Source organism: Thrips palmi, unplaced genomic scaffold (assembly GCF_012932325.1).
Source record: "Thrips palmi isolate BJ-2018 unplaced genomic scaffold, TpBJ-2018v1 HiC_scaffold_12, whole genome shotgun sequence".
Taxonomy (NCBI): Eukaryota; Metazoa; Arthropoda; class Insecta; order Thysanoptera; family Thripidae; genus Thrips; species Thrips palmi.
In genome coordinates, this window is record NW_023144623.1 from 9102365 (window position 1) to 9128005 (window position 25641).

General features: G+C 60.0%; 4 protein-coding genes across 13 annotated transcripts in view; 2 read left to right on the top strand and 2 right to left on the bottom strand.

Annotated features, from left to right (window-relative positions):
* LOC117640578 (F-actin-monooxygenase Mical) overlaps window positions 1-19025 on the bottom strand; it is a 37040-nt gene extending 18015 nt beyond the window's left edge. For all 10 annotated transcript variants that reach the window (XR_004587439.1, XM_034377156.1, XM_034377160.1 and 7 more), the window contains exons 1-4: window positions 18869-19025; window positions 2403-2461; window positions 233-477; window positions 50-151 (exon numbers count right to left, since the gene is read on the bottom strand). Coding sequence is in view for 9 of the 10 variants with exons in the window: in XM_034377156.1 (XP_034233047.1) it covers window positions 50-151; window positions 233-403 (273 nt within the window). In the remaining variant the exon portion in view is untranslated. The remainder of the gene's footprint in view (window positions 1-49; window positions 152-232; window positions 478-2402; window positions 2462-18868) is intronic.
* A 71-nt stretch (window positions 19026-19096) lies between these two features.
* Window positions 19097-21452, top strand: LOC117640579. The gene is made up of 9 exons (XM_034377161.1): window positions 19097-19395; window positions 19473-19638; window positions 19719-19825; window positions 19902-20040; window positions 20134-20237; window positions 20324-20435; window positions 20524-20636; window positions 20734-21030; window positions 21193-21452. The coding sequence occupies exons 1-9, from the start codon at window positions 19237-19239 to the stop codon at window positions 21415-21417; spliced, it is 1422 nt and encodes a 473-aa protein (XP_034233052.1). The 5' UTR covers window positions 19097-19236; the 3' UTR covers window positions 21418-21452.
* A 771-nt stretch (window positions 21453-22223) lies between these two features.
* Window positions 22224-24418, top strand: LOC117640521 (loricrin-like). Its single transcript, XM_034377044.1, has 7 exons — window positions 22224-22457; window positions 22537-22610; window positions 22693-22875; window positions 22949-23402; window positions 23485-23649; window positions 23730-23803; window positions 23889-24418. The coding sequence occupies exons 1-7, from the start codon at window positions 22247-22249 to the stop codon at window positions 24015-24017; spliced, it is 1290 nt and encodes a 429-aa protein (XP_034232935.1). The 5' UTR covers window positions 22224-22246; the 3' UTR covers window positions 24018-24418.
* LOC117640525 (nucleoside diphosphate kinase) lies at window positions 24359-25622 on the bottom strand. The gene is made up of 4 exons (XM_034377049.1): window positions 25391-25622; window positions 24848-24949; window positions 24662-24774; window positions 24359-24578 (listed from the first exon to the last, which is right to left on the bottom strand). The coding sequence occupies exons 1-4, from the start codon at window positions 25517-25519 to the stop codon at window positions 24461-24463; spliced, it is 462 nt and encodes a 153-aa protein (XP_034232940.1). The 5' UTR covers window positions 25520-25622; the 3' UTR covers window positions 24359-24460.
* Window positions 25623-25641: the final 19 nt, after the last annotated feature.

Consider the following 25641-nt stretch of genomic DNA (forward strand, 5'->3'; position numbering starts at 1 on the left):
TAAAATGACCCGTACATATACCACAAAAAAGAGATATGATCCCTCTTACCCTTGTATTTGGACATGCTTTTCCCCGATTGTAACACTTATGACTGGCGCGTTTATCAAACTTGTTCCAGAGGGGCTGGGCTTTCCATGAGCGTAGTTTTGACTGGAAAGAAAGAAAACAGGTGAGCACAATCGACCAAGAGAGGAAACGAACATCCGGCAAATCGAGTATCATGCATCGCACCTTGAGCTTGAGGTAGAACTGGGGGAACGGGCCGGGCTTGAGGTGCAGCAGTTCGCAGAGGTGGCGGTGGAAGCCGAGGATGGTCTTGAGGGTGTTGGCCGAGCAGAGCTTGTCGAACACATCCGAGGCCAGGGCCACCTCGGGGGACACGGGCTGCTTGCGGTGCTCCATGTTGACAGCGTTCACCGCGTTCACGGCGCGCGCCCTTCACTGCATGGTGAGCTGGGTGTCCTGGGGCGAGTCATCTGCAACAGGTGGTCCACGGCCTTCAACAATCATCCCCACGGCAACGCCATGTCCTGCAGAGCACTGCAGAGCAGGACAAAACACCCCGAAATGAGCTCCAAAAACGCGTCCGCTCGCACCGCGCTGCGCCTGACTATGCGATGCGCCCCGCTGTGGAAGAGATAAGCCACGCGCCTCCGAAAGCCTCCCCTAAACCGAAGAGACAACCACCCCACCCTCGCCAACCCCCGTCGGCTTGACCTTTCCGCCACGGCTTGGCGTGCAGCGCGCGCGTGCGTGAGGCGTGCGGAGCACGGGGCGTCTCTCTCTCTCTCTCGCACCCCTGGGGGGACACCTGCCTCGTCGCGTTGTCTCACTCGCACCCAGACGGGACGTTGCGTGACTCTCAGAGAGAACGACTGAGCGCCGCCGAAAGCTCAGCTCGAAATCGCGCCGCAGAGGGAGGCGAGGCGAGGCGAGGCACCCCTCAGAGGCCCGGACTTCCCCGCCCCGCCTCGCCCCGCCGCCGCACCAACAAACCCTCTTCCTGTTCGTACAAACATGCCCACTACTATTCTCGGACGCGGCCCGGCCGTCTTCCCCGACCTTAGCGTGGCGTGGCGTGGTCCGGCTGGCCTGCCCAGCAATGCAGAGGAGCGGTCTCTCTCTCTCTCGCACCCCAACGGAGAGCTCCGCGAGTGCGACAGAGACAGAGCGACGAAACGACTCTTCTGAATCGCTCGGCCGGGCGGGATCAGGGGCGGGACCAGGGGCGGGGCGAGCAGGACGCGGGGGCAGCGGGTCCGCCAACGCCAAACAAGCAGAGTCCCGGCCAGCCAGGCCCAGCCGGCCCAGCCAGCCGCCGGGCCCAGTCCAGAGCACAGCCTGGCGGTCAACAATTTGTTCTCGTGACTGATTGCGCGGCCGGTACACCCCACGCCCCGCCCCGCGACGCGGAAACACGGCCGGGGCGAGTCCAAGCAGGACGGCCGCGTGGCGCAGGGCAGCTAGCAGCGGGCCGGCCGGCGGCGAGGATCAAAAGCAGCACGACGTCGGCCCGGCCGTCGCCGGCGACCTGGGCGAAAGCGTGCTCTCCGCACCGCCTGCACCGCCCGCACAGCGCAGCGCGCACAGAGCCGCGGGCCGGGGCGTCCGCGGCGCAGCCGAGCCGTTAAACGAGCCGAAATGAAATAAAGACCGAGACCAGCAGAAAGCCAGAGAGCCACTCGACCCGAACGCCGCCCCCGCGGCGACCCGAACGCCGCCCCCGCGGCGCGGCGCAGCGCGGCGGGGCTCGGCGATGAGGGCTTACAGGGGCGTCGCGGCGTCGCGCAGCTAGAGCCCGCCGCAAAGCCGGAGGGGTGGGGCGACGCGGCGACGCTCTGCAGGAGGACTTCGCTCTGTCTCTCCCCCGCTGGCCCCGTGAGTGCCAGAGAGAGAGAGAAGGCGACTAAAGCACTGTTCCTGCTGGGGCGATGCCGCGATGCGTAAGCGAAAGGAGAAGGGAAGGGGGAGTATTGGTGGTAATCAGGAAGCACCGCATTGCGAGGGGCGCGGCGGGGGAGAGAGAGGGGGAGAGAAAGAGAGAGGGAGGGCGATGGCACACCCAGTGTGGCACTTAGCCATCATGCACGCACGCCGCCACGCCCGAAGCGCGTCACGAACGTGTCACGAACGTGTCACGAACGGCGCGCGCGTGTGTCGTGTCAGTCGGCAAGCTGATTCCGAATAGCAGTGCCGTCGCGCGGCCCCTCTCTCTCGCACCCCTGCGTGGCGCCCCGCGACTGCGAGAGGACAGCCTGGCAGGTCGTCGCGGCTGCTAGAGGCTCGAGGGCCCGAGGGAAGGGAAGGAAGGTGCCTCCGTGCCGCAGTCGCGCTGCCGCGAGGGGATTTCTCTCCTAGAGTGTGTCCACGACCAAGGTGCGAGAGAGACAAAGACACTCACCTGTCTGCTCCGTCCGGCCCATCCTAGCACGCCAGCGGCCCAGCGGCCCAGCGCACGGCCTGAAAAAGACAAGACAACGGCGTTACTTTTCATTCGCATAAAGGTCACGCGTCACGCGAACCGCCAGCAGTGCTGCCTGTCTCGCACCTACACGGGACGCCCCACGAGTGCGACAGAGACAGAGCGACCAAAGCGACTCTCGGAATCAACCTGCAGGCGAACGGCCACGCCGGCCACGCCACGCCGATGGAGCGCGACGCACGCAACAACGCCCTGCACTGCACGGCGTCGCTCCGTCCCTCTCGCCCTCACAGCGCGTCCCGGACGTCCCACCACGAGGGTGCGAGAGAGACAGCAGCTTTCGGAATCACGAGCCGCGCCGCCGCGCCGCCACACGCACGCGCGTGTTAATGAAGTAATGTAACGCAAATAGGGTGTGCGAAAAAACAGAAAGACACACACCAACGACGGCGAAAAAACGACAAACCCGAGCGAGCCAACCCACACGGCGCGCCAGTCTTACGCACAACGCGCTCATAACGAAGCGAAGCGAGAAAGTCGCGGAGGAGGCGGAATGGGAAAGGGGGAGGGGGGAGTCGAACTGGGCCAACGTGACGAAGGGAAGGAGCGAGGCGGCCAGGGCCAGAGGGCGCAACAGATGCACTAGAGATGGCGGGGCGCCTCGCGGGACGCGGACGCAAAGTCACTTCCATCACCCCGCCGGCCCGCCGCGGAGGCCCTGCCTGCCCGTCGCTCCGTCTCTCTCGCTCCCCCGCGGAACGCACCGCGAGTGCGAGAGAGACGTAGGGGGCTGTTCCAGGCTGTCGGCCTGCGGCGTCGCGGGGCGTGGCCGGCCGCTGGCCCGTGCCGTCGCGTGTGCCGAGTGTGCCGAGCCGAGCGGGCTGGCGGGGCTGGCCGCCAGCGCGGCGATATCAAAATCGAGCCACCTAATTGCATCGCGTCGGCGTGCGGGGCGTGCGGGGCGGACCCGCGCGGCTCTGGCTTGGCTCTGGCCGTGACCGCTGACTGCACCACCGCGCCCAGCCCGGCCCATCCCCGTCACCCCGGCCGGCCGAGGCGGCGGGCTGCCCGATACCAGTCCAATATCCGGGGCGCAGCGCAGCGCGGCAGCCCGCCACGCCCGCTATCGCAGTGGCGTGGCGCGGCGCGCCCGGCCATCGGCTGTTCTGTGTGGATGCACCTGCCACGCCGCCGCCACGGCCGTCACGGGGGCCTTTATCAGCAGGACGACGAGGGGCAGCGACGCGCTGTCGATCGAGCAGGAAAACACGGACCAGCGCGGCCAGTAGCGCTTCCCTCCGCCCGACAAAAGCATCGATAAGGATTGGACAACGCGACTAAATTTGAGAGTGTCTGCTTGGCCCCGAAGGCTTTCGCGGCGGGCCGTCTTCGCCTGGGCGTGCCTGGCTGTGGCGTCGGCGCGGTCCGTGGGCTATTTTCCCGTCGGTACACGGCGCCGACCACGGCACCGCGGCACACAGACAGGCGCGACCCATCACGGCACGGCCAGAGCATCATTGCCTATCCGCGGCTCGGCCAGGCTCGGCTTGCTTGGCCTTGGCCGGCAGAGTGCCGCCAAGTCGACCAAGTCACACGGAGTGCCGGCAAGACGAAAAAACGGACACGCGGACTGACTGCGCGGACTCGTGTGCAAAGGAGGAGGGGGCGCAGGGGGGGCAATCGGACCGACACGCCGAAGCCCGGCGATGGGAGAGGATCCATCAAGGAGAAGGGTCAGGCCGGCAGGCGAGGAAGGGTTCGCGGGGAGAGGATCGCGGCGGCGGGATGCAACGTGGCAGTGACTGCGGGGGAGCGGATTCAATGGGACAGCCAAGGCCGAAGCGCCGAAGCGGCGGCGTCATCTCAGCCAAGTCTTTGCCGAGTCCGCTGCACGCCGTCGTCGTCGTTGGCAGTGTAGTCGTCAGCGCGCCACTCTGTCAATCAGCCAGTGTCCGCCGGCGCGGCACAGCAACGCGCAGCAACGCAGCGCAGTGCACTCACCGCGGCGACAAAAAAAAAGGAACAGCTCAGCTTTGCCACTGACGGTGGCGATATAGCGATAATAATGATAATAAAGTTAGCAGGACGGGATAGAAAGCGACGCAGCGTCGGCGAACACCCGACCAACCAGTTGCAGGCAGATCGACGTGCGAAATGTGGCACTCCAAGTGCCACCGCCATCACCATACTTCTGCCGTACCGTACATCACAATTTAATTTTTTTCGGACGATATTTTTTTTTTAGAAAGCCGGGGTGTATCTCTTCTTCTTTCTGAGCGCCTGCAGCGCCTGCTTGTTGATGCCCGGCACCGCGTCACCCACCGCACCGCCAACACTTTCGCTCTTACGGGGATAAGGCGGTGCCCCCGATGCAGGCCGCGCGGGGCGACACGCCACGTGGGGCAAAGAGGTCCTGTCTCTCTCGCACGCCTTCGGCACTGCGGCACGGCCCGCGAGTGCGAGAGAGACAGAGCGCGTTCGCAATCGGCGCGATAGCCTTGACCGCCGCGGAGCCACGGAGGAGCCGGAGGGGCTGTCTGTCTCTCTCGCACTCACGGCCTGGCCTGGCCGACCAAACCTCGCCGTCCCACGTAGCGCAAGGCGCCCGGCCCGCGCAGAGTCACTGGCCACACTACCGCGCATTCACAACAAACTCAGTCTCCAGTTCCATTCGCCTCAACCAGCACCGAGACTCTCCCGCATGATTTTCACGACAGCATCATTTCCCATGACTTTCCCACGATTTCCAGGTTTTCCGCGACGCGCGCGGCAACCTTGCACGACGCAGTGCGATTTCTTGTCCTGGACCGCGCCTCGCGAGCACTAGGCGTGCCTCGCTCCGTACGTATGTTCGTACGTCTGGGCCGTACTGTACTGTTGTACGTGGGACTGCTGCGAGCCGTCCGCTCCGCGGTCGTCGTTTTCGTGGCTGCGTCTCTCTCGCACCCGCGCGGCACGCCCCGCGAGTGCGAGAGAGACGGAGCGACGAAGGCGCCTCTCGGAATCAGTCTGCAGGCACGGCAGGCCCAGGCACGGCTAGGCACGCCCGCAGGCCAGGCGGCAAGCGGTGTAAAATACCACTAATGCCGAGTCGAGTGGTCGAGAGTAGTCGAGAGCTCGCGGCGGCAGCGTCTTGCCCTGCCTGCCGGCCAGCCGCACGGCCAGCACGGCCAGCTTCCAGGCACGTCCGGAGGACTCCGGTCAGAGCACGCCACGGCACGCGGCACGCCACTGCGAGGAAAGGCCACGAGCAGGCCGAATCTCGCCAGCATTTCCCCGTCCGCCCGGCCGCGGCCCTGGCGGCCCTCGCGGAGGAAGCAGCCTGCATCATGCATGCAGTCAAACATGCTCTCCGCGTCGCCGAGTCGGACGGAGTCAGTCCCGCCCCGGCCGGCCCGCCGCGCCGCGCCCCGCCGCGCGCGCAACTTTCTTTTAAACTCAATATCCGACTTGGCCGTTTTCAAGGTGGACGGACGCCACGTGGGAAACATGGACGCATTTTCCGAGAACCTCCCCTTCCCCTTCCCTTCCCCGCCGAGACCGCGACACACCTGCGAATGCAGGTGCCGCGCTGCCGCCTCGGCTGCCCGGTGCAGCATGCCGCGTCGTCTGCTCCTTTTGGCCGCCGCCTGCCGCCGCCTGCTATGCCGCGCTGCAGGTGTCTGTCTCCGCAGATGCACAACAAGGCGGTGACGCCATCGCCCGCCATCGGCTCACATCCCCCGCAGCGCGTCGCCAGGCCGCCAGGCCGCGGAGAGCGTCACCGTCGCGTAGCCTATGACGACCCGCCCCGCTGTTGCTCAAACAGCACGACCGCCGCGCGCGACGGAAAAAGAAACAAAACAAAAGACAAGAGCGCTACAACCCTTTCGCTTTGGTCTTCACTTCTTCCTCGTCCTGGACACAGACACACTCACACACACATACACGCGCGCCGCATCTCGGACCGTAATCACCACGATACCCCTCGCGGGGCCCCCCATTTCCCCGGCATGCACCACGCGGGGCGGGGCGGGGCGGGGCGCAGGCAACGCCTAGAGTACACTGGTAAAACAAAGGCATAAAAATTACGCCCTTAAGGGCATAAATACTCTTTTACGCCCTTCCAGGGGCATAAATCGTTTTATGCCCTTGGGAAGGGCGTAAATGGTATAGGAATTTCAAGCAAAATTTTAATGCCCTTCCCAAAGGCATTAACGATTTATGCCCTTTAAGGGCGTAAATCGTTTACGCCCTTAAAGGGCATAATTTTTATGCCTTTGTTTCACCAGTGTACACTGCCGTCAACACGGCGACCGCGGCGCGCGACCGAGCCGAAACCAGGCTAACGCGCGCCCGCCACGCCAGTGCAGCAGGCTCCTTCCCGTCTCTCTCCAACGCCGCAGCAGTCCCGGCAGCGCGCGAGCGGGACAGAGACAGAGAGAATCAGGCTGACTGGGTGGTAAAACGGCCGGCCGGGCGTCCGCAGTGTGCTTGCTAGCTGTATTCCTTCCGCTGCGCGTTAGCTCAAGCGGCCAAGCGGCCCACTTTTGAACGCCCCCCCCCCTTCCCCTCCGCCTTGCCAGGCCCTGCCAGGCCCTGCCGCTCTTTCCGGCGGTTGCCCCTGCTTCTAATGTACCGTTAGCCGGTTGGTTCAGCTAGCCTGACGGACGGCGCGGCCCGCGGCCCGCCCTGGCCTGCCCCAAGGAGGAAGAGGCCCCGCCCCGCCCCGCCCTGCCCCGCCCCGCCGTAGCACCTCGCAGACTGAGGTAATACGAGAGAATCAATGGCTAGGACCCCGGGACCCCGGGGAGGGGAGGACCCGTTCGTGCTAGAGGGCCCGGCGGCCCGGCGGCCCGGCACTGCACTGCGTCACTGACTCCGCTCGACTCCCCCGCACCGCCACACCGCCACACTGCTAGACGCGCTAGACGCCACTAGCGGCGCCCTCCGCCCTTCGCGGCGAGACAGCCGAGCGATGCAGGTCTGTCGCCCCGTCTCCCTCGCACCCGCGCGGGGAGGCCCGCGAGTGCGACAGAGACGGAGGACTGTCTGAACGGCGCGGCAGGCAGCGGCTCGGCCAACAACAAAAACAGTACTCCAAACCAAAGCCACCACCGGCTCGATACGGACTTGCATAACACTCGGGGGGGCGGGGCCGGCGGGGCGGCTCAAACAGTGACGCGTGTGCGAAGGGCGCGCGGCGGGTCTCTAGAGTCTTGGCCGCCCCCACCGGTCTTCTGGCCCACTGTGCAGTCCTCCGCGTCCTCCTCCGCGGCGGCCGGCGACTCGACTTGACCCGCTGTAATCTGTCCCTAGATTACAGTGGCAGGACGTGCGGCAGACAGATTCCGAGAGTCGCCTTCGTCGCTCCGCCTCTGTCGCACTCGCGGGGCGTCCCGCACAGGTGCGAGAGAGACAGCGGGGCAGGCCGGCACGCCTCGTTGCCCCGGCTTGGCCGACCGGGTCGTTGCTCCGCGGCAGCGCGGCTCCGCACAATTTATAAAAGGAAGGCGCTGCACGCGGCGCGCGGCGCGCTGGAACCTTACGTCACCGCGCACGCCACGGCCCGGCCACGGCCGGCCAGGGCCACGCCCGCGCACGATTAGATCGCATAGCCCGGCGTGCGTGTGAGTGAGTGCTTCTCTGTGTGAGTGTGTGTGCATTTCGCTAGCTTGCGCAGCTTTTGATAAGGAGGCCGGCAGAAAATAATAAAAACCCCGGCAGCGTTCTCCGGAGACTCCGCGAGACAATAAAATGGCTGGCCGCGGGGCGGCGGGGCCGCGTTGGAGGTGCACTCGAGTCCGTCGTCATAGCCAGGCTCGGACTGGCCCCCAAAAGGCCCCAGCGGATAGAACTGCAAAGGCCCCCGATCATCATTATGTTTTTACCCTTCATGACCAACTTTGCGAGGCTACCGCTCCCAAACTAGTTGCGGTCAATAGCCTTCCCGATACAGGGCATGAAAGAGAAGGGTCTTAAGAATACTAGGGCGTTGAGGGAGGCCTTTTACGGCGACTAGATTGGACACAGTGGCCGCCCAAAGTCAGCAAAATCAGCAAATTTCCGAGATTCGACCACTTTTTGACCAACTTGGTCGGAAAATCGTTGCGGTCAAAGCCAAAATCGTTGTGGTCAACGTCTTCCCGATACAGGGCATGAAAGAGTAGGGTCTTAAGAATACTAGAACGTCGAGGGAGGCCTTTTACGGCGACTAGATTGGACACAGTGGCCGCCCAAAGTCAGCAAAATCAGCAAATTTCCGAGATTCGACCACTTTTTGACCAACTTGGTCGGAAAATCGTTGCGGTCAAAGCCAAAATCGTTGTGGTCAACGTCTTCCCGATACAGGGCATGAAAGAGTAGGGTCTTAAGAATACTAGGACGTCGAGGGAGGCCTTTTACGGCGACTAGATTGGACACAGTGGCCGCCCAAAGTCAGCAAAATCAGCAAATTTCCGAGATTCGACCACTTTTTGACCAACTTGGTCGGAAAATCGTTGCGGTCAAAGCCAAAATCGTTGTGGTCAACGTCTTCCCGATACAGGGCATGAAAGAGTAGGGTCTTAAGAATACTAGGACGTCGAGGGAGGCCTTTTACGGCGACTAGATTGGACACAGTGGCCACCCAAAGTCAGCAAAATCAGCAAATTTCCGAGATTCGACCACTTTTTGACCAACTTTGGTCCCAAAATCGCTGCGGTCAAAGCCAAAATCGTTGTGGTCAACGTCTTCCCGACACAGGGCATGAAAGAGTAGGGTCTTAAGAATACTAGGGCGTTGAGGGAGGCCTTTTACGGCGACTAGATTGGACACAGTGGCCGCCCAAAGTCAGCAAAATCAGCAAATTTCCGAGATTCGACCACTTTTTGACCAACTTGGTCGGAAAATCGTTGCGGTCAAAGCCAAAATCGTTGTGGTCAACGTCTTCCCGATACAGGGCATGAAAGAGTAGGGTCTTAAGAATACTAGGACGTCGAGGGAGGCCTTTTACGGCGACTAGATTGGACACAGTGGCCACCCAAAGTCAGCAAAATCAGCAAATTTCCGAGATTCGACCACTTTTTGACCAACTTTGGTCCCAAAATCGCTGCGGTCAAAGCCAAAATCGTTGTGGTCAACGTCTTCCCGACACAGGGCATGAAAGAGTAGGGTCTTAAGAATACTAGGGCGTCGAGGGAGGCCGTTGACCGCAATTAGATCGGACGCAGTGGCCGCCCAAAATCAGCGAAAACGGCTACTTTCGTCTATACTAGGATTCTTTGACCAACTTTCTGACGTTACTGGTCCCAAACCCGAAAGGCCCCGGCAGATTTTTCTGCCTGTCTGCCGTGGCCAGTCCGAGCCTGGTCATAGCGACGGCGCGACGGCGGCGGGAGGGACACTGGAAGTGGAAGGACTCCGGCCGCTGCGCCCAGGCAGGACGACGAAGACACGCCGGCGCAAGGCCCGATCGGTATCGAGGCCAGCCCGAGGGCCTGCAGGGCCTGCGGCAGGTCCAATCCGTCTCTCTCGCACCCCTAAGGAAGGAGCGGCCCCGGGAGAGCGAGAGAGAGAGAGCACGCCGTTCGGAGTCAAACTGCAGGCCGGCACAAAGGCCTGCCAACATAAATCCGTTGGGCCACATGTCGCGGCGCGGCTATGCGGCATCCCACGGACGGCAGGGCAAGCGGCAGGGCGCTTGGCAGGGTTCGTCCCAATGCGAACCCGCTTCGTTCTAACGCCCCCCCCCCCCTGCCAGGACTGGCCAGGACATGCGAACAAAGGCGCTGTTGTCCGCCACTGTCGGGTCGAGGCAGATTCCTTGCACCGCTCGCACCGCGGTCCGCCCGAAGCGCCTGCCAACTCCGGGGTAGGCAACCCGCCGCGCGCCGCTGTCCACGGGCTGCCTACCGCGCGCGGCGGCCGGCCCACGAACTTGCCGACAGCCACGGCTCCGCCGCGCCACGCCTGCGTGTTGTGTTAGCATGCGCTTTCCGCTTCAACGCCTCCACTAAATCGGCCCCAAATTCCTCCTTGGGCAGCGAGGCGGCGGTTCCCATGCCGAGGTTCCCCGGGTCCCTGCCAGTCCCTGCCAGTCCCTGCGCGACAAGGCGAGGAAGCGTCCGACACCTGGGGGCGGGGCTGGCGGGGCTGGCGGGGCCGGGCCAGAGGTGACTGCACTGCGGAAACAGCCGGCCAGGCTGGGCAGCGCAGCGCTCTGCGTGAGTGTGTGCGTGTGTGTTCTAGAGCGTGCCGGGGCGACAACCATCAGCACGATACCCTGGCGCTTTAACGAACTGGGCCCTGCCGGCCCTGCCCATCGGGCCCACCATCTGAGCACCTGACAGACGCAGGAGCAGCGCAGGGCCAGCAGACCGCCAGCCCGAGAGGGTCGTCTCTCTCGCACTCGTGAGGCGCCCCGTGTAGGTGCGAGAGACTCTCGGACTACAGGCGCTAGAGCCCCCATCTGGGAGCGGCAGCTGCAGCAGCTGCAGCAGCGGCACGGTCATGGACCTGCAAAAGGGCGGCCTCTCCTTGGACTTCCCCTTCCGGTGTGGCGGTGCTGGCCGTGCTGGCGGTGCTGCGGGCCGCAGGGCGTGCCGGCGCCACCGGAAGCCTATCGCGCCCGCTCCACTATTTCATCCATATTTCGGGCCATTCTTTTGTTCCCTCCCTCTCTCTCTCCCCACGGAAGCCACGACTCACTGAGTGCGTCCAGTTCCGGGCCGTCATGCGGCCGTTCCGGACCGAGCCCCCGCACCGTGCCCCGCCGCGCGCGCACTCATACATGCAGCGCGACGCACCGCCATCACGGCCTCCGCCGCGACCTCTGGGGATCTCTGTCGCCACCACCGCGGCGGCGGCCCTGCTGCCCCAATCCGCTTCCCGCGCTAAATTCAAATTTAAATGGCGCCCTTGGCTGCGGCCCGTCGTCGCGCCGCCCCCGCCGCCACCCCAGTTCCACAGTGCAGTGCACACCGCCCCGCCGCCGCCGCGAGTTGCAGAACAAACCGACGCCGTCATCACAACAAGGCCGCGCGCCGCGCTGTGCATGCACTTGCCGACAGCCCGCGGCCCCGCCCCGCCCCGCCCCGCCCGGCGCACTCAGGCACGATGCAAGTGCCCGCGCCGCGCCGGGCCTGGACTGCCGCGTCTCGTTCGTATCAGAGCGGGTGGAACGTCAAGTCAACGGGGTCGATTCGACGTTCGACTCGACGGCCGCATCGACAGACAGTCGCGTCGACGGGCGAGGCCCTAAACCCGCTCCTCCTGTCCCGGACACGGGGTCAACTTTTCTCGTTACTTCTCCGCCCCGACGGGCCCGGCCGGCCCGGCCGAGCGAGCGCTGCCGAGGCGGCGCCTTGGCGGCGGCGGAACTCCCGTGAGAGTATCGGAAGTGACTCCATTCCCCCCCGCGAGCCCCGAGGGGCGACGTTACCACGTTACCGCGTTACGCGCGTGGCGGTGCGGGAACGCGGCAGTCCGTCTGCGGGGGGGGGGGGGGGGGAGGAGCAGCGGCGGGGAGGGGCGCGATCCTCTGCGCTAAACTTAGCGAGGCGGACAAGCAGGACAAGATGTCGCTAATACGAGCAACACATGCATTCTCATGGATAGCCGCGACCGCGCCCCGCCCCACTCGGTCCTCGGGTGGCGGCCCCGCACCGCGCCGCCGTGCCGAGCCGTGCCCCCGCGGACTCGCGGCCGACGGGTCAGCGAGCAGCACCCCGCCCCACTCGCCGCGCCCCGCCCCGCCCCGCCTCGCCCGCCGCCAAATACGGACCGGCAGGCAACCGGGCGGGGCGGGGCGTGGTGGGGTGCGGCGGCGGGGCCAAGGCACTCGCTCAAGGCGGTAGTTGTGGCCGCCGCTGCAGACGTTCCGAATTAAAACGAAAAAGGCCACACTGTGCCGCGCTGCGCCGCAGCATACAAGGAGTGGTGCTCTTCGTCCTGCTCGTCGTCCTGCACTGCCTGCCCCGCTTGACGCGACGACGCGAGCGCGCTCGCCCCGACCCGTCGTAAAAACCAACGGCCTGCAGTGACCCCTTTCGCCTCGCATGATAAATACGTCGCCGAGCTGCACGAGAAGAAAACAGTGGCTTCTTTTTAGCGGGCAGATTGTTGGGGCGGGGCCAAGGTATTTCGCGGTGCCCGCAATGACTGGACATGACGACGACGACGACGACGACGACGACCGGCGCACGCGGCTTCTGCTCGCTCTGTCCATCTCGCACTCGTGGGGCGTTCCGCAGGGGTGCGAGAGAGAGAGACGACGCTGGCACGGGCCGCCGGCGCGCGCAACGCGGGCAGGTGAGTGGGAGGCACGCCGCGAGGCTACATCCGTACGTCAGTAACGGCGGTAACCAGGACCGAAAAATACCCCCGCCGGCCGGCCGACCCGCCGCGTGTTGAGAGCAGCTTCCTTCTTTTTCCGCGGCCGCGGAGGCGGCGGAGGCCGCGGCCCACCCGTCCGCCCGCAATCGTCGAAACGCGGCCAGAACGGCCAGAACCCTCCCGGTGCATCATCAAAATTACATCAAATGGCCCCGCCCCGCCCCGCCCCGCCGCAGGCCGCGCACGTGCGGAAGCGGACGTCAGCAGCGCGGCGAGGTGGTGCGCGCTGGTGCTCGCCGGGGAGGCATCTCGACCTTGACCAAGGTCCCTGGTCTCATGCTGGCGCGCTGACGCCGAAGAACACCCCGACCCTCTGCAATCGTAATCGACTGACCGGGCATCTCACAGCCTGGCGCAGCCTCCAGCCCAGTGGTTCTCAACCTTAGGGTCGCGACCCCAAGTGGGGTCGCGAAAAAATTTTAAGGGGTCGCGGCGAGGTAGCTGGGGTCGTGTTTTGGGCCGATTTTAAGCAGCCACTGCGTCTGATCCGAGGCGGGCATTTTGCTCCCTCAACGGGCAATTGGTCTTTGAACCTTCCTTTAGCATGCCTTTGTTACGGAGTGTGATTATCAGTCTTAGTTTGGGAGCAGTATTGTCTCAAAGTTTACCAAAACGGTCAGAAATGTCTTTGAAAAATCGTGTTTTGGGCCGATTTTAAGCAGCCACTGCGTCTGACCCGAGGCGGTATTTCGTCCTCCTTCAACGGGCAATTGGTCTTTGGACCTTCCTTTAGCATGCCTTTGTTACGGAGTGTGATTATCAGTCTTAGTTTGGGAGCAGTATTGTCTCAAAGTTGGCCGAAACGCTCAAAAATGTCTTTGAAAAACCGTTGTGACTGTTTTGGTCAACTTTGAGACAATACTGCTCCCAAACTAAGACTGATAATCGCATTCCGTAACAGAGGCAAGCTAAAGGAAGGTCCAAAGAACAATTGCCCGTTGAGGGAGCAAAATGCCCGGCTCGGATCAGACGCAGTGGCTGCTTAAAATCGACCCAAAACATGATTTTTCAAAGACATTTCTGAGCGTTTTGGCCAACTTTGAGACAATACTGCCCCCAAACTAAGACTGATAATCGCACTCCGTAACAGAGGCGTGCTAAAGGAAGGTTCAAAGACCAATTGCCCGTTGAGGGAGCAAAATGCCCGCCTCGGATCAGACGCAGTGGCATGCTAAAGGAGGGGTCCCGTGGGGTCGTGAAACTTTTCCTGGGGGTCGCGGAAATTTTTGGCTACAAATTTGGGGTCGCGAGCCGAGAAAGGTTGAGAACCGCTGCTCCAGCCGCCCGATTCCGAGGGATTCGTCACATCGCGCTGTCTCTGTCGCACTCATGGGACGTGCCGCACGGATGCGAGAGAGAGACGATCCTTCGGAAGCCCCCCGAGGGCGTCAGCGTGTTCACCGTGCGCGCTGCACCCTCGGCAGGGCATCCGCGCGCGGTGGGGCGTGGCGGGGCGCGGCGCGGCGCCTATGACAAAGTCAGCCGCTTGGACGGACAGGGGCGGACAGGGGCTAAAATAGTCCGTCGCGCGGCGGGCGCAACCGTCGCGGGTGTGGGTCGGGTCGAGGGGTGTGCTGCGCGAGCGCGGAGCGCGGCCAGACGACCCGGCGCCGGCCACGGCGGCGACCCGCAGGTCGCTAATTCCGACGCTGTGTCCCTCTCGCACCCCTACGGGACGCCCCACGAGTGCGAGAGAGACAGAGTACGACGCTCGGAATCAGCCTGCAGGTTGGGCTCCACTCCACGCGCACCTGTCCGACGCGACGGGGGCCTTGTCGCGGGCAAACCGGTGCGACGTCGTCCGTCCGTGGGCTCGGCGTGCAGGGCGTGCAGGCTGTCGCGCCGGGCCGCGCGAGCCGCGCCGTGGGCAGTCCAAGCCGACCGGTAGGCAGGACAGGCCGGACGGGCAGGGCGCAGGACCCATCGGCCCCGTGGGCGCGCTGCCAGCTGCCAGCAAGTCCGCGCCGCCGCCACCGTCGTCCTGTACGGGCTTATCCTCTCAATTGCTCCACCACCAGCAACAACAACAACGCCATGCTGCTGCTGGCGGAGACGAACAGTGTCAGCCCGGGCCGCGTTAAAAATACCGCCACAAAACCAGAACGCGCGTTCAAAAAAAAAAAAAAAAAAAAAAGGGCGAAATGACGGAACCGTCGTGCGTGTTTGCGCGTCCGAAAACTTCGGCCAATGTTTCTGCCTCTGAATCTGCTGGCGACGACGTCTGAGGGCCATCAAGCAACCCCCGGGAACATTGTCTCGTGGCGCGCGGCCACTGGCGGCCACGCCACTCGCAAAACAAACCACCGCCCGCCCACGCACGCGCCACGCACGCGCCACGCACGCTTTCAGGCGCGGGCAGAAAGATGGATACAGCGACAGACCGAATCCACCGCACTTTCACTGCGGGCCGCCCCGTGAGTGCGAGAGAGACAGAGACACATCACGCACGCACGCGCCTCAGGCTGTCGCAGGCATGCAAGCAGCTGCCCTGGGTCGTCACCCCGAGTCACCCCGCCCCCTTCCGCATGCACGCACACTGTCGGGCCCTTCCAGCCTCGGTCCGGGCCGCCCCCAAATCGGCCGGAAAATGACGTCACCGCGGCGCACGCGCCGCAGAGATTCGTCTATTTTTACCGGCGTGATTTAGGCCTTCCCGCGCGCGAGCGCACGCGTGCCGGGCACGGCAGACTCCGTCTCCGTCGCACTCGAGGCGCGTGCCGCGGGGCTGCGAGAGAGACGGCGTGCACGGCGTGCGTCGCGCGTCTCGGCCGGCGCCGCTTCCCTCCCGGACAGTGGCGGCGTCCGCGTGGTGTCGTAGGCCCCTACGCTGCAGGGGCAGCGGGCGGCGGGCGGAGGGAGGCCGAACCGCGGCGGACCGTTTTAGATTTCGCCAAAGCGACTTGCATGTGGGACGCGCTCTTTGGCTCGCCGGCCCGCGGTCCGCCGCCAGCCTCCTTAGCCGCATCGGCAGAGTACGCAGTCACGCAGTCCGATTTGCCGCGCCACGTTTCAAAAACCAGGAAATAAAAACAACAAAATCAATAACAAAAGGCAGGAGGCCGCCACGCGCACACCCCTGGAGGGACCCGGCCTGACCGCGGCCGCGCCCAGCAACACGACGCCGAATGAAGGGGATAAAGTAAGGCCCGGCGACGTAAACGCCACGCGCCCCATAAAAGAGGGGGACGGGGAAACGGAGTAATTGAGCGAGAGGGAAAGAGAGGAAGCGCGGAGGAGAGAGAGTGAGAAAGAGAAACGTCCAGGGGGTGCGTGGCGCGCCGCCGAAGATAACGCCGAGAGCGACCTTGAAGGCCCTGACGGCCTCGGAGGCCTTGACGGCGAACACGATGCTGCCGGCCTTTTGGGCCCCCCGATCGCCGAGGGCCTGGAGGAGGACCGACTCCGTGATTCCGCACAGCGTTTTCGTGCGTTCTCGCGTCGCTCCGTCCCTCCCGCACCCCTGCACGCCCCACGAAACGCGCCACGAGAGCGACAGAGACAGTCGGCCACCCACGCCAAGTCAAAACAGCGCGGCCGCCGCACGCGCGCCGCCGCTTTCCCCGCGCTTTTGGCTTTTAGTATCCAAATTAGCGATTCCGCTCGGTTCCTTCGTTATTCCCGACTCAATAGCGCGCCGTCGTAAAGCCCCAATTATTTCGGGATCGGGGCGATAACGCGGGAAAGCGCGCGTTTTGCGGGCGGCGCGAATGTTGACTTTTAACAGAGTACCCGCGGCATATTGGTCCTGCTTGGCGCAACGCCGAGGAGACGGGGGCCCCGCAGTGCCTCGCCCTGCGTGTCCCACAATAAAAGGGTTCCCTGACCTCAATGAACCGGGCCGCGACGACCGGCAGGGTGCGCTGTCTCTCTCGCACGCACGCGCAACGCCCCGCGAGTGCGAGAGAGACAGCGCGACGTCAGTCTGCAGCAGATGCGGCGGCGATACGGGAGCCAAGAGCGCACGGAGGGCGGCGGGGGCGGCGGCGAAGGGAAGGCCCGTCAAGATAGCTGATAGTGCGACGTGTAACGGGGCGCGCATCATATCACACACACTGAGTCACCGCGCACTTATCGTGGCTAGGACCCGCTCCGCTCGGCGGCCGTCGGCCCCTCCGTCGGCCCTGCCTTTCCCCGATCGGAGTCCGCCGGGCCGGGCCGGGCCGGAGTCACTCCAGCTCCAGCGGCTGGACTCGGACTCCGGCCCACGGCCACGCGACCACTTTCTCCAGCCTTCAGCCGCCGAGCCCCGGCGTCACAGCCGTCACAGGCCCGTCACAGCCACGCCACGCCGTCACAGCCCCCGTGACTGGAGGCTGCCGACGCGGCCGACGCCTTCGCAGAGACGACTTCCACGACACTGCATGAGTCACTGTTGCAGCGCGCGCGACGCTCCGCCAAAAGTACAGACGGGCTGCACACTGATTCCGTCGCCCTGTCTCTCTCACAACGATGCCCGGCGAGTGCGAGAGAGACAGAGCGATGAAGACAGCAGGACCAGCCGGCCCCTGGATGTTCCTGGAGCGACGTCCTTGCAAACGGGAGGCGCTGCGGCGGGGCTCGAACCCGGGACTGACAGGATGTGCGTGGCGGGGCGACGGGCCGACAGCGAGGGGTGGGCGAAGAGGTTGACTCACACTCGGTGACTCGGTGGGGACGGGGACTGGCGACACGGTGGGCGATGGGCGAACCGTCCGAACGACACGGCCTGGCTTGGCCTGGTCGCGGCCCCAACAGGGAGGACGATAAACCAACTCCGTACAGTAAACAAAGACTGCAGTACAGGGTACAGGCCCGGCCAGCCCAAGCCAGCCTAGCACCACTGGTCACCCATGCGCCGGAGCGACCCAGCTGGACCCAGCCCACAGGACTCTACCCAAGACTCGGCCGAGACCAAGGGGCTTCAAGCCCTCCAAGTCCTTGGCCTTCCCTCGTATCGAACCCCCGATTCCCAGAGCTCCACAGAGCCGCACAGAGCTTCGCACGGAGTCCTAGAACAGCTGTAGGACTCTGACTCCGGGGTGTCACCTTGAGTCCTTCGAGCTACAGGGCTACCCATAGGGACAGGAGAAGCACGAGCTGCTCCACAATGGAGCTCCAACAGCAAACCCACTGAGGTGCCGCCTCCCCCCAAACACTGACACTGAAGTATCTGGTCACCTGAGTGAGTTTATGCAGTCGGCAAATTTCAAATGTAAGTCACCCACCACCACCCTAGCCCACTGACAAACCATGATTCCCCAACCAAAACCACTGCTTCTTAAGATTGTTTTGCATCGTCTTTTATGAATAGTTTGGCAGAGGACGATAATCCTGCAACTATAATAACACCAAAAAAGGGGATACAGCTGGTCCTATCTCAATCAGAAAAGTATCAAGCGATTGATAAGATAGACTCGTCTTATCAGAGGAGAGTGTCAATCTAAATTCAATTCGAATATAATACCAGTACTACACAGTCAGAAATATAAGGATAAGATAAACTTATGAATCTCTTAGAAAATATCAATGCATTTTGGGTGGAAGTGTTTAGGCTTACTACATGGCACTGCAAGTTTCCAGAAAGTCAATTTCCTCCTGGCCATCTATAAGGAATTTTTATTTCATAGAAGAAGAAAATGAAAAGTTATACAAAGAAAATAGTGACATGCTTACCATGGCCATCCATAACCACAAATTCCCTTGCAATGGTTTGAGAACTAGTACACTAGGAATATTTTAAGAAAAAATGGCCAATATTTTGTACAGGTTTATGGCATGACACATTTAACGACAGAAACGCCTTGAATTGTTTAATACATTAAACGTTGACTTGGTTTCTCCAAATAGAAATTTACCAGACGACAGACTGCCTCGACAACTCACGAAGTATTCGTTGTACAAATTCCGAAAGTGAACTTTCAGAGGCAGAAACTTATAGAAGAAATTGGCTTTTAAAATGTACCAAATTCGTAGAAAACCGGCATTTAAAAGCAACAAAAGGACCGCTGGCAGCAATTCGAAAAATTCTCATGCACCATACATGCTATAAGACACTATATTTCAGAAATATTTATCAATGTGTGGGTCGCAATATCATTGCGTGCTCTACTTACCGATAAGGTTAGAGTTAGGTATCCAAACTATCCAAAAGGAGGGTTTCGCACAGATTAGAGAACGTTTCACTTAGGTCCACTGACAACACTCATCCATCCATACATACACACATCACCACAATCACAACACAAACTGACACCTTCACGAGAAACGAGTGACAGACCACTCCGAAGACTTTCGACGGCCGACGGCCGACGGCCCACGGATGGAACTTGTTACGGAGTTCACCACCAGAGGGCGTGCGGTGAGAGGGTTGAAAAGTGTAGAAGGCGCAGGCGCAGCTTAGAAAACATAACCTCTCGACATCGTGCTTCAACTCAACGCAAATACTTCTTCTCCCGTTAATTTTTGAATTTGTCCATTTGAAATGAAGTCTATCAATCCAACGCTGACAACGATTGAACTTTCGGAATTGAAACAGTATTTTGGGGATTCTAGTGACAAGGCGGGCAAGTCTGTGTGTGTTTATTCGGAAACCAGAGAAGACCTTTCAGAGACTTTTGCAAAGCATGACAGGATTGAACAAGTATGTGTGTGTCATGTTGTTTTCGTTGTACGTAAAGTACTGAAAAAGTTTTAACTTTGATTTGTTGGTCCTTCCAGATTGAGGGTGGGTCACTTGTGACCTTTTCCTCTTCGAAACGGGCAAGGAAAGCTGTATCAACCCATCATGGAAAAAACGGAAAGATTGTCTGTCTGGGATTTACTCCACCTTTAATAGCCCTGGGGCACAATCCTGACATCTTTGTTATAAGAAATTTGGTAGAAGGTAACTGTTTATTTCTGTGAATGTGTATTTTGCTTTTTATGGTTTGCTATTTACTATTGCCCTGTTGTTCTTATTTCTAGAAATAACTATCCCTCAGCTTTGGGCATTCCTCGATGGGGACAAAAATCTTGTCTCTCATATTAGTATATTGCCAACACCTAACCGTGACGTTGTTATTTTATGCAAGGTATGTAGCTTTGAGAAATTGTTCTTTCCCTCTCCTTGTGATTGCTGTCTTAAAGCGTCATTGCTCTCTTTTGCAGGATAAAGAAGGGCAGAAGCAACTTCTGAGCAAAAGTGGAACCAAACTTAGAAAGTGGACCATACAAATTGAACTGTGGTGGGAATTTTGTGCCCGTTTGATGACAGGGAAGGAGCTATTTGTAGAGAATTTACCTGAAGGTACAACTGTGTATATTTTACTGAATCAAGTTTTGTAGTTCATAGTTAACAGAACTGTCTTATACTCTGGGTTGCTCATTTTCTTTTTTGTAGGTACCACTGTGGATTCTTTGAAGACGCTTCTTGGGGTGGGTGATGATGATCTTGAGTTTGTTCAGTTTGATGAGGTCCATCAAGTGAGCCTTATAGTTTGCAAGGTTAGTATTTATATTAAAAATACATGTGTTCTATTGTTCGTTAAAATTTCTGTTGTCACTTATTTTTAAATATCTGTTTTGTTTAGACTCGATTGATAAAGCAACAAATTTCTAGTAGTGGTTTGGAAGAGCTCAAGTTTAGTCTTTTACCAAAATTACCTTCTGATAATCAGGTCTTTATAAACAACTTGCATGAAAGTAAGTTTAGTAACAGTAAGAGACTTTGACCGCATATTTTTCAGTGTCTTATCCTATTGTCTTTGTCTCATATTTTTCTTTGTATCAGCTTCTACTGAATCAGATGTTCAAAAATTAATGAGTGGTTGTGGCAATATTATGAAAGTTATATGTTGGCTAGACAACAAAACTGGCCGCAAAAAGGCCAGGGTTATTTTTGAGGTAAGAAGATAACATCATTTTAAAAGCACATTTTTATTACTATAATTATTTGACAGCTGAAATTAATCTAACTTTGGTTTTTCCTTGTATCAAACAGGACGCAGAAAGTACTGAAAACGCCTTGAAGCTTGGTGGGACAGAACTGAAAGATCTGCCTGTGTCAGTGTGCCGACTAGCAGGATCCCAAATCCCCAAAACCCCAACAGTGAAAACCTCAACCCCAACTACCCAAATCCAAAAGGAGGTCTATATCATTGCCACCTCCTGCCAGCTAAGGAAAGTTAAGCCAATCGACCTGTGCTTGATGTTCCAAGAGTGTGGCTACATTGAAGATGTTAAGATGCCTCCAATGATTCAATTCGAGAAGTCCACACCAGCTGTCATCAGATTCAGGGTGAGCTGTCGATGTGTGGAGGGCGGGGAAGGCCCGGCGGCAGGCTAATTCCAACCAGTCTATCTCTCTCTCTCTCTTGCACTTGTGGGGCGTCCCCTAGAGGTGCGAGAGAGACAGCTCGCTCTGGTGCTAATGCGTGGCATGCTCGTTGCCCTGTTGCAGGACGCGGAGGCAGTCGAGAAGGCCCTCTCCATGCGCTCTTCTGTGCGCGGTCTTCGCCTCGTCGTCACCCGACAAAAGCCGAGACACTTCCAACCCCCTGGCGCCAGGCACGTTCGCTGGAAGAACTCTCGCGGCAAGCGCCATGGCGGCAAGCGAGAGTACGAGGACGAGGAGTCAAACCCCGCCAAGAAGCAGAGAGTATTCGCTGACTCGAATGAAGACTGATACGGAAAAATAAAGACTATTCGTTTATGCGACCATTCTGGCTTGTTTCCTTCCCTGATCACCCGTTGGCGGTCCCCGACACAGCTCATCGCGTCTCTGCTCAGCGCAGCGATTTACGCTGACAGTTTGAGGGGACGTCCGTGTCGACTCGACGTGGAGGTTTTGATCCGAGTCCTGAATGAAGCACACTTCCACGAAAAGTCTTCAGCCGACCAAACTGCAAACGTCACGACTGATGACTACAGTGGGGTCACGAGACACGCCTCCCACGTTTGATGTTCACTGCTGCTTGTTGTCTGCGCTCTGCGTTCGGTCCGGACTTGAAGTTTCTCTGGGGAACTCCAGGGCTGGTCCGCCTGTGGGGTAGGCTGTGCCGGCGCGCACGCCGACGCAACAGGCCTGCCTACCCCACAGGCGCTTGACTCTTGGGCCGCGTCATCCCGACCCACGCACGCACACTGTGATTCTTGTTGGACGGCAAATTTGTATCCCTGTTTACCCAAGCACCTTGATGAGTCAGCCATTGGGCGAGCAGCCGGGGCCGGGAAATTCCGTCCCTTTGTTGGCGCCGTCCTTCTCCAGTGCGATCGGCGGCGTCACTCGCGCGGTGGAAAAGACCCGGCGTTTCCAGCAGGCTTCGTCACTCCGTCTCTCTCGCACTCATGGGCCGTGCCGTCGGGGTGCAAGAGAGACAGAGAAACGAAGCGCTGGTCGGAATGAGACGGCAGTGGAGGGGGCAGTAGTGCAAAGACTACGGTGGCGGCATCACGGCGCCCAGTCGCTGGACCGGCCGGCCACCGCGAGCACCCCGGCAGGCCGCAGCTTCGCCATGCTCCACCCCGTCCCGATGCACGCCGTCCTGGCGGCGCTCCTGGCCACGGCCGTGCTAGAGGCCGCGGCCGGCGTGGACGACGCCTGCCTGTCGTGCCTGTGCCAGGCCGCCACTGGATGCGACGCGAACCGCGACTGCGACGGCGACACTTGTGGCATGTTCGCCATCTCCCGGCAGTACTGGAAAGACGCCGGCGAGCCCGGCGGAGGTGGGTGCGGTGCTGCGGGCGCTCTTGACGCCAGCACTGCCTTCTGTGAGTCATTGCCAGGATGTCGCTCTGTTCCCAGACTTTGAGACGTGTGCTCTGGACCCGGCTTGCGCGACGCAGTGCGTCCAGGGGTATTTGCAGCGCTTCGCGAGGGTAGGTAAACCGCGCACCGCGAACGTCTTTACAAATCAGAGTCTCAACCGCATTTCTCCGCGGACTTCCTTCGCGTCACCAGGACTGCGACGGCGGCGTCGGCTGCGCGGACTACAGCCGCATTCACCACCTCGGCCGCGAGGGCTGCAGCGACGCCCTGGACGGCGACTTCGCGCGCCGCCTGGACACCTGCAACGCCTCCATCCCGCTCGGCGACTTCTACGCGCGCGCCGTCGCGAGGCCCTCCCGGCAGGATCGTCAGGGGGTACGCCACAACCGTCGGCCGACTCCCCTCCCCACTCTTATCACCTCAAACTCATTTCTTACCCGATTTGCAGAACTCGTGGAGCGGCGGCGGCGGAAACACTGCGCCTCGGCAGCCTTCCGGGGGAAGTCAGGGAAGTCCCAGCTTCAACTTCAGCCCCAGCCTGAGCTTGAGCCGGACCGTGACGGTGAACCCCACGTACCAAAGTGGCTCCACGCCGGGCAATCAGTACCAGGGCGGAACCAGTGGCTACCAGTCTGGCTATGAAAGGAACGGGGGCTACCAGAGCGGCGCCACCGGCTACAACTCGGTGTCCGGCTACCAGAGCGGGGGCTACCAGAGCGGAGCCTACGAGGAGGGTGGTGGTTCTTCTTTGTGGTCAGGGCGGCGTCGGGTTGGCGGCTACAGAGGGGGCAGCGGCTACGGCCAGTCCGAGTCCGGCTGGACCGGAGCGTACGGGCAGCAGGGCAGTGTGCTGTGGGGGGCTGGAGAGGGCTACCGCCCCTACAGTGGTGGGGCGTACTCAAGTGAGTCTACGGCCTCCACCTAGTCTTGCGCTTGCAAACACGGAAAAGTTCCTAAATTTTTCTCTTTTTTTTTGGCGGGTAGGAAATGGCGCGGTTTCGGCGTCTCGCGGCGTGTCTGCCAACTGTCTCAACTGCATCTGCAACGCCCTGACCGGGTGCGATCCGTACGCCGACTGCAGCAACGGTGGCTGCGGGGCCTTCAAACTCTCGCTGGCCTACTGGCAGGACTGCGGCTCCCCAGGACAATGCAAGTATTTTTTCCAAAAAACAAAAAACAGCAACAAATAACAAACTATGAAATATTAATTTTTAAAAAAATCTTTGCAGCCTACGAGTACTGCACGCGTGACTACTCTTGTTCCAGCTCCTGCGTCCAAACTTATGTCTACAAGTACGCTCAGGTCAGTTCTTTCCCCTCCCCTTCCTTTTTCTGGTCAAAAGTTCTAGCTTCAACGTATCACTGATTTTTTTTGACACGCAACGCAGGACTGCAACGGCGACGGGGTTGTCGACTGCCGAGACTACGCTCGAATTCATCGCCTGGGTGGCTTCGGGTGCCGAGGGTCTCTCGACTGGTCGTACAGAACGCGCGTTGACGCATGCTCAGCCTACTGAAGCAGGTGGAAGTCGAAATACAAGCAAGCTAGGTGCGAGGCGGCCTGTCACTAGCTGTCGCGCGCGCCGGGAGGGTAGGCCACCCATCCGACCATGAAATGGCCAGTGTTGTAAAATTTTAAGATCATGAATGTGTTACTGACCCTGACCTTGATTCTGTGGCACTTCAGCCAGGGTCTCAGAGCAATCTGCCCTCACTTGAAGAGCTTCACTAATCCAATCAAGGTAGGGACCACTTGTATGGGTTGGTGATGGGGGGAAGGTAGCAGTAAGATGAAGACAGAAAATTGTCAAATCAATACATTTATTTAGTAATGCTTGTGATGAGTGAATTAAAAAAATTCATGAGAAAATCGGAATGATTTGTACAAAGTGCACAATAAAAATGCAGGTACCAGTTACAGGGCACTACTGAATAAAAATATTGAGCAGACTAAGGTAACTTATTCGTAGATCCAGGAGGTAGCAGCGGGCTTCCAGTCGACCACTTCCTTAGGCTGGAACCACAGGTCAATCTCCTTCTTGGCAGACTCAACGGAGTCGGATCCGTGGAGGATGTTACTGCATAACATGAAATAAAGACAGGTATAAATTTTGGAACGTAGATAAAGCGGTTGACGGTTTACCATAGCTAGAAAACTTACCGGCCAACCTGGATGCAGAGGTCACCTCGGATGGTGCCAGGAGCAGAGTCCTTGGGGTCTGTGGCGCCAAGGATCTGACGGCCAGTCTTGACAACGTTGAGACCTTCCCAGACCTATCAACAAAGTGAGATTAGAAATCCATTCAAACGCTATCAATGCGACCTTATGGGAGGCTCTAGCTCTTACCATGGGGACAACAGGGCCAGACGACATGTACTTGCAGAGACCAGGGAAGAAGGGGCGGGCGGCAAGGTCAGCGTAGTGCTTCTTCAGGAGCTCCTCAGTGGGCTGCAAACAAACAGTCACATATCAGTCTGCTGACCCGACCTTGAACTTGCCAATGGAGCCAACGGTCGCCCTGACATCCTGACACTGGGCGGTTCGCCTGTCCGTTGACACCTGCACCAACGTCGAACGGTCCGGGCGGCTTAGCGACAAATCCATTCATTTAATCTTTCATTCAAGCAGCGCGACGCCATTGGCAGGACGCGAAGCTCGCCGAGCGTGGGGACGGACCGGACCGACCAAATCGGCCCGGGCTTAACCTACGGACCGCCACGCGGATCGAAATCGGCACTTGAGATTGGGTGACCAGGAAACAATACCAAACGGTGGCGTCGGAAAAAGAGCAGTTCTAAATTTAGGGCCCGCGGTCGCATGCCAGCAAAGACATGGGACGAGCATAGCTCAGGTCAGCTGGGTCGGCATAGCACTGGCTAATCCACTTACCCACACGAACTTGAGACCGACGAGCTTGAAGCCCTTCTGTTCGAAGCGCTTGATGATTTTGCCGACCAGACCGCGCTGAACGCCGTCAGGCTTGACCATGATGAAAGTACGCTCGGTGACGTCGCCCATGTTTGCGGCTGAATTTGAAGATTGCGGTGTCGAGAGAGACGGAGCCGTGCGGTCACCACGAGCGTGTTGGCAGGAAAGGTGGCGGAAGTGAGGACGGAGAGCCGGTGCGGGCAATTTAAAGA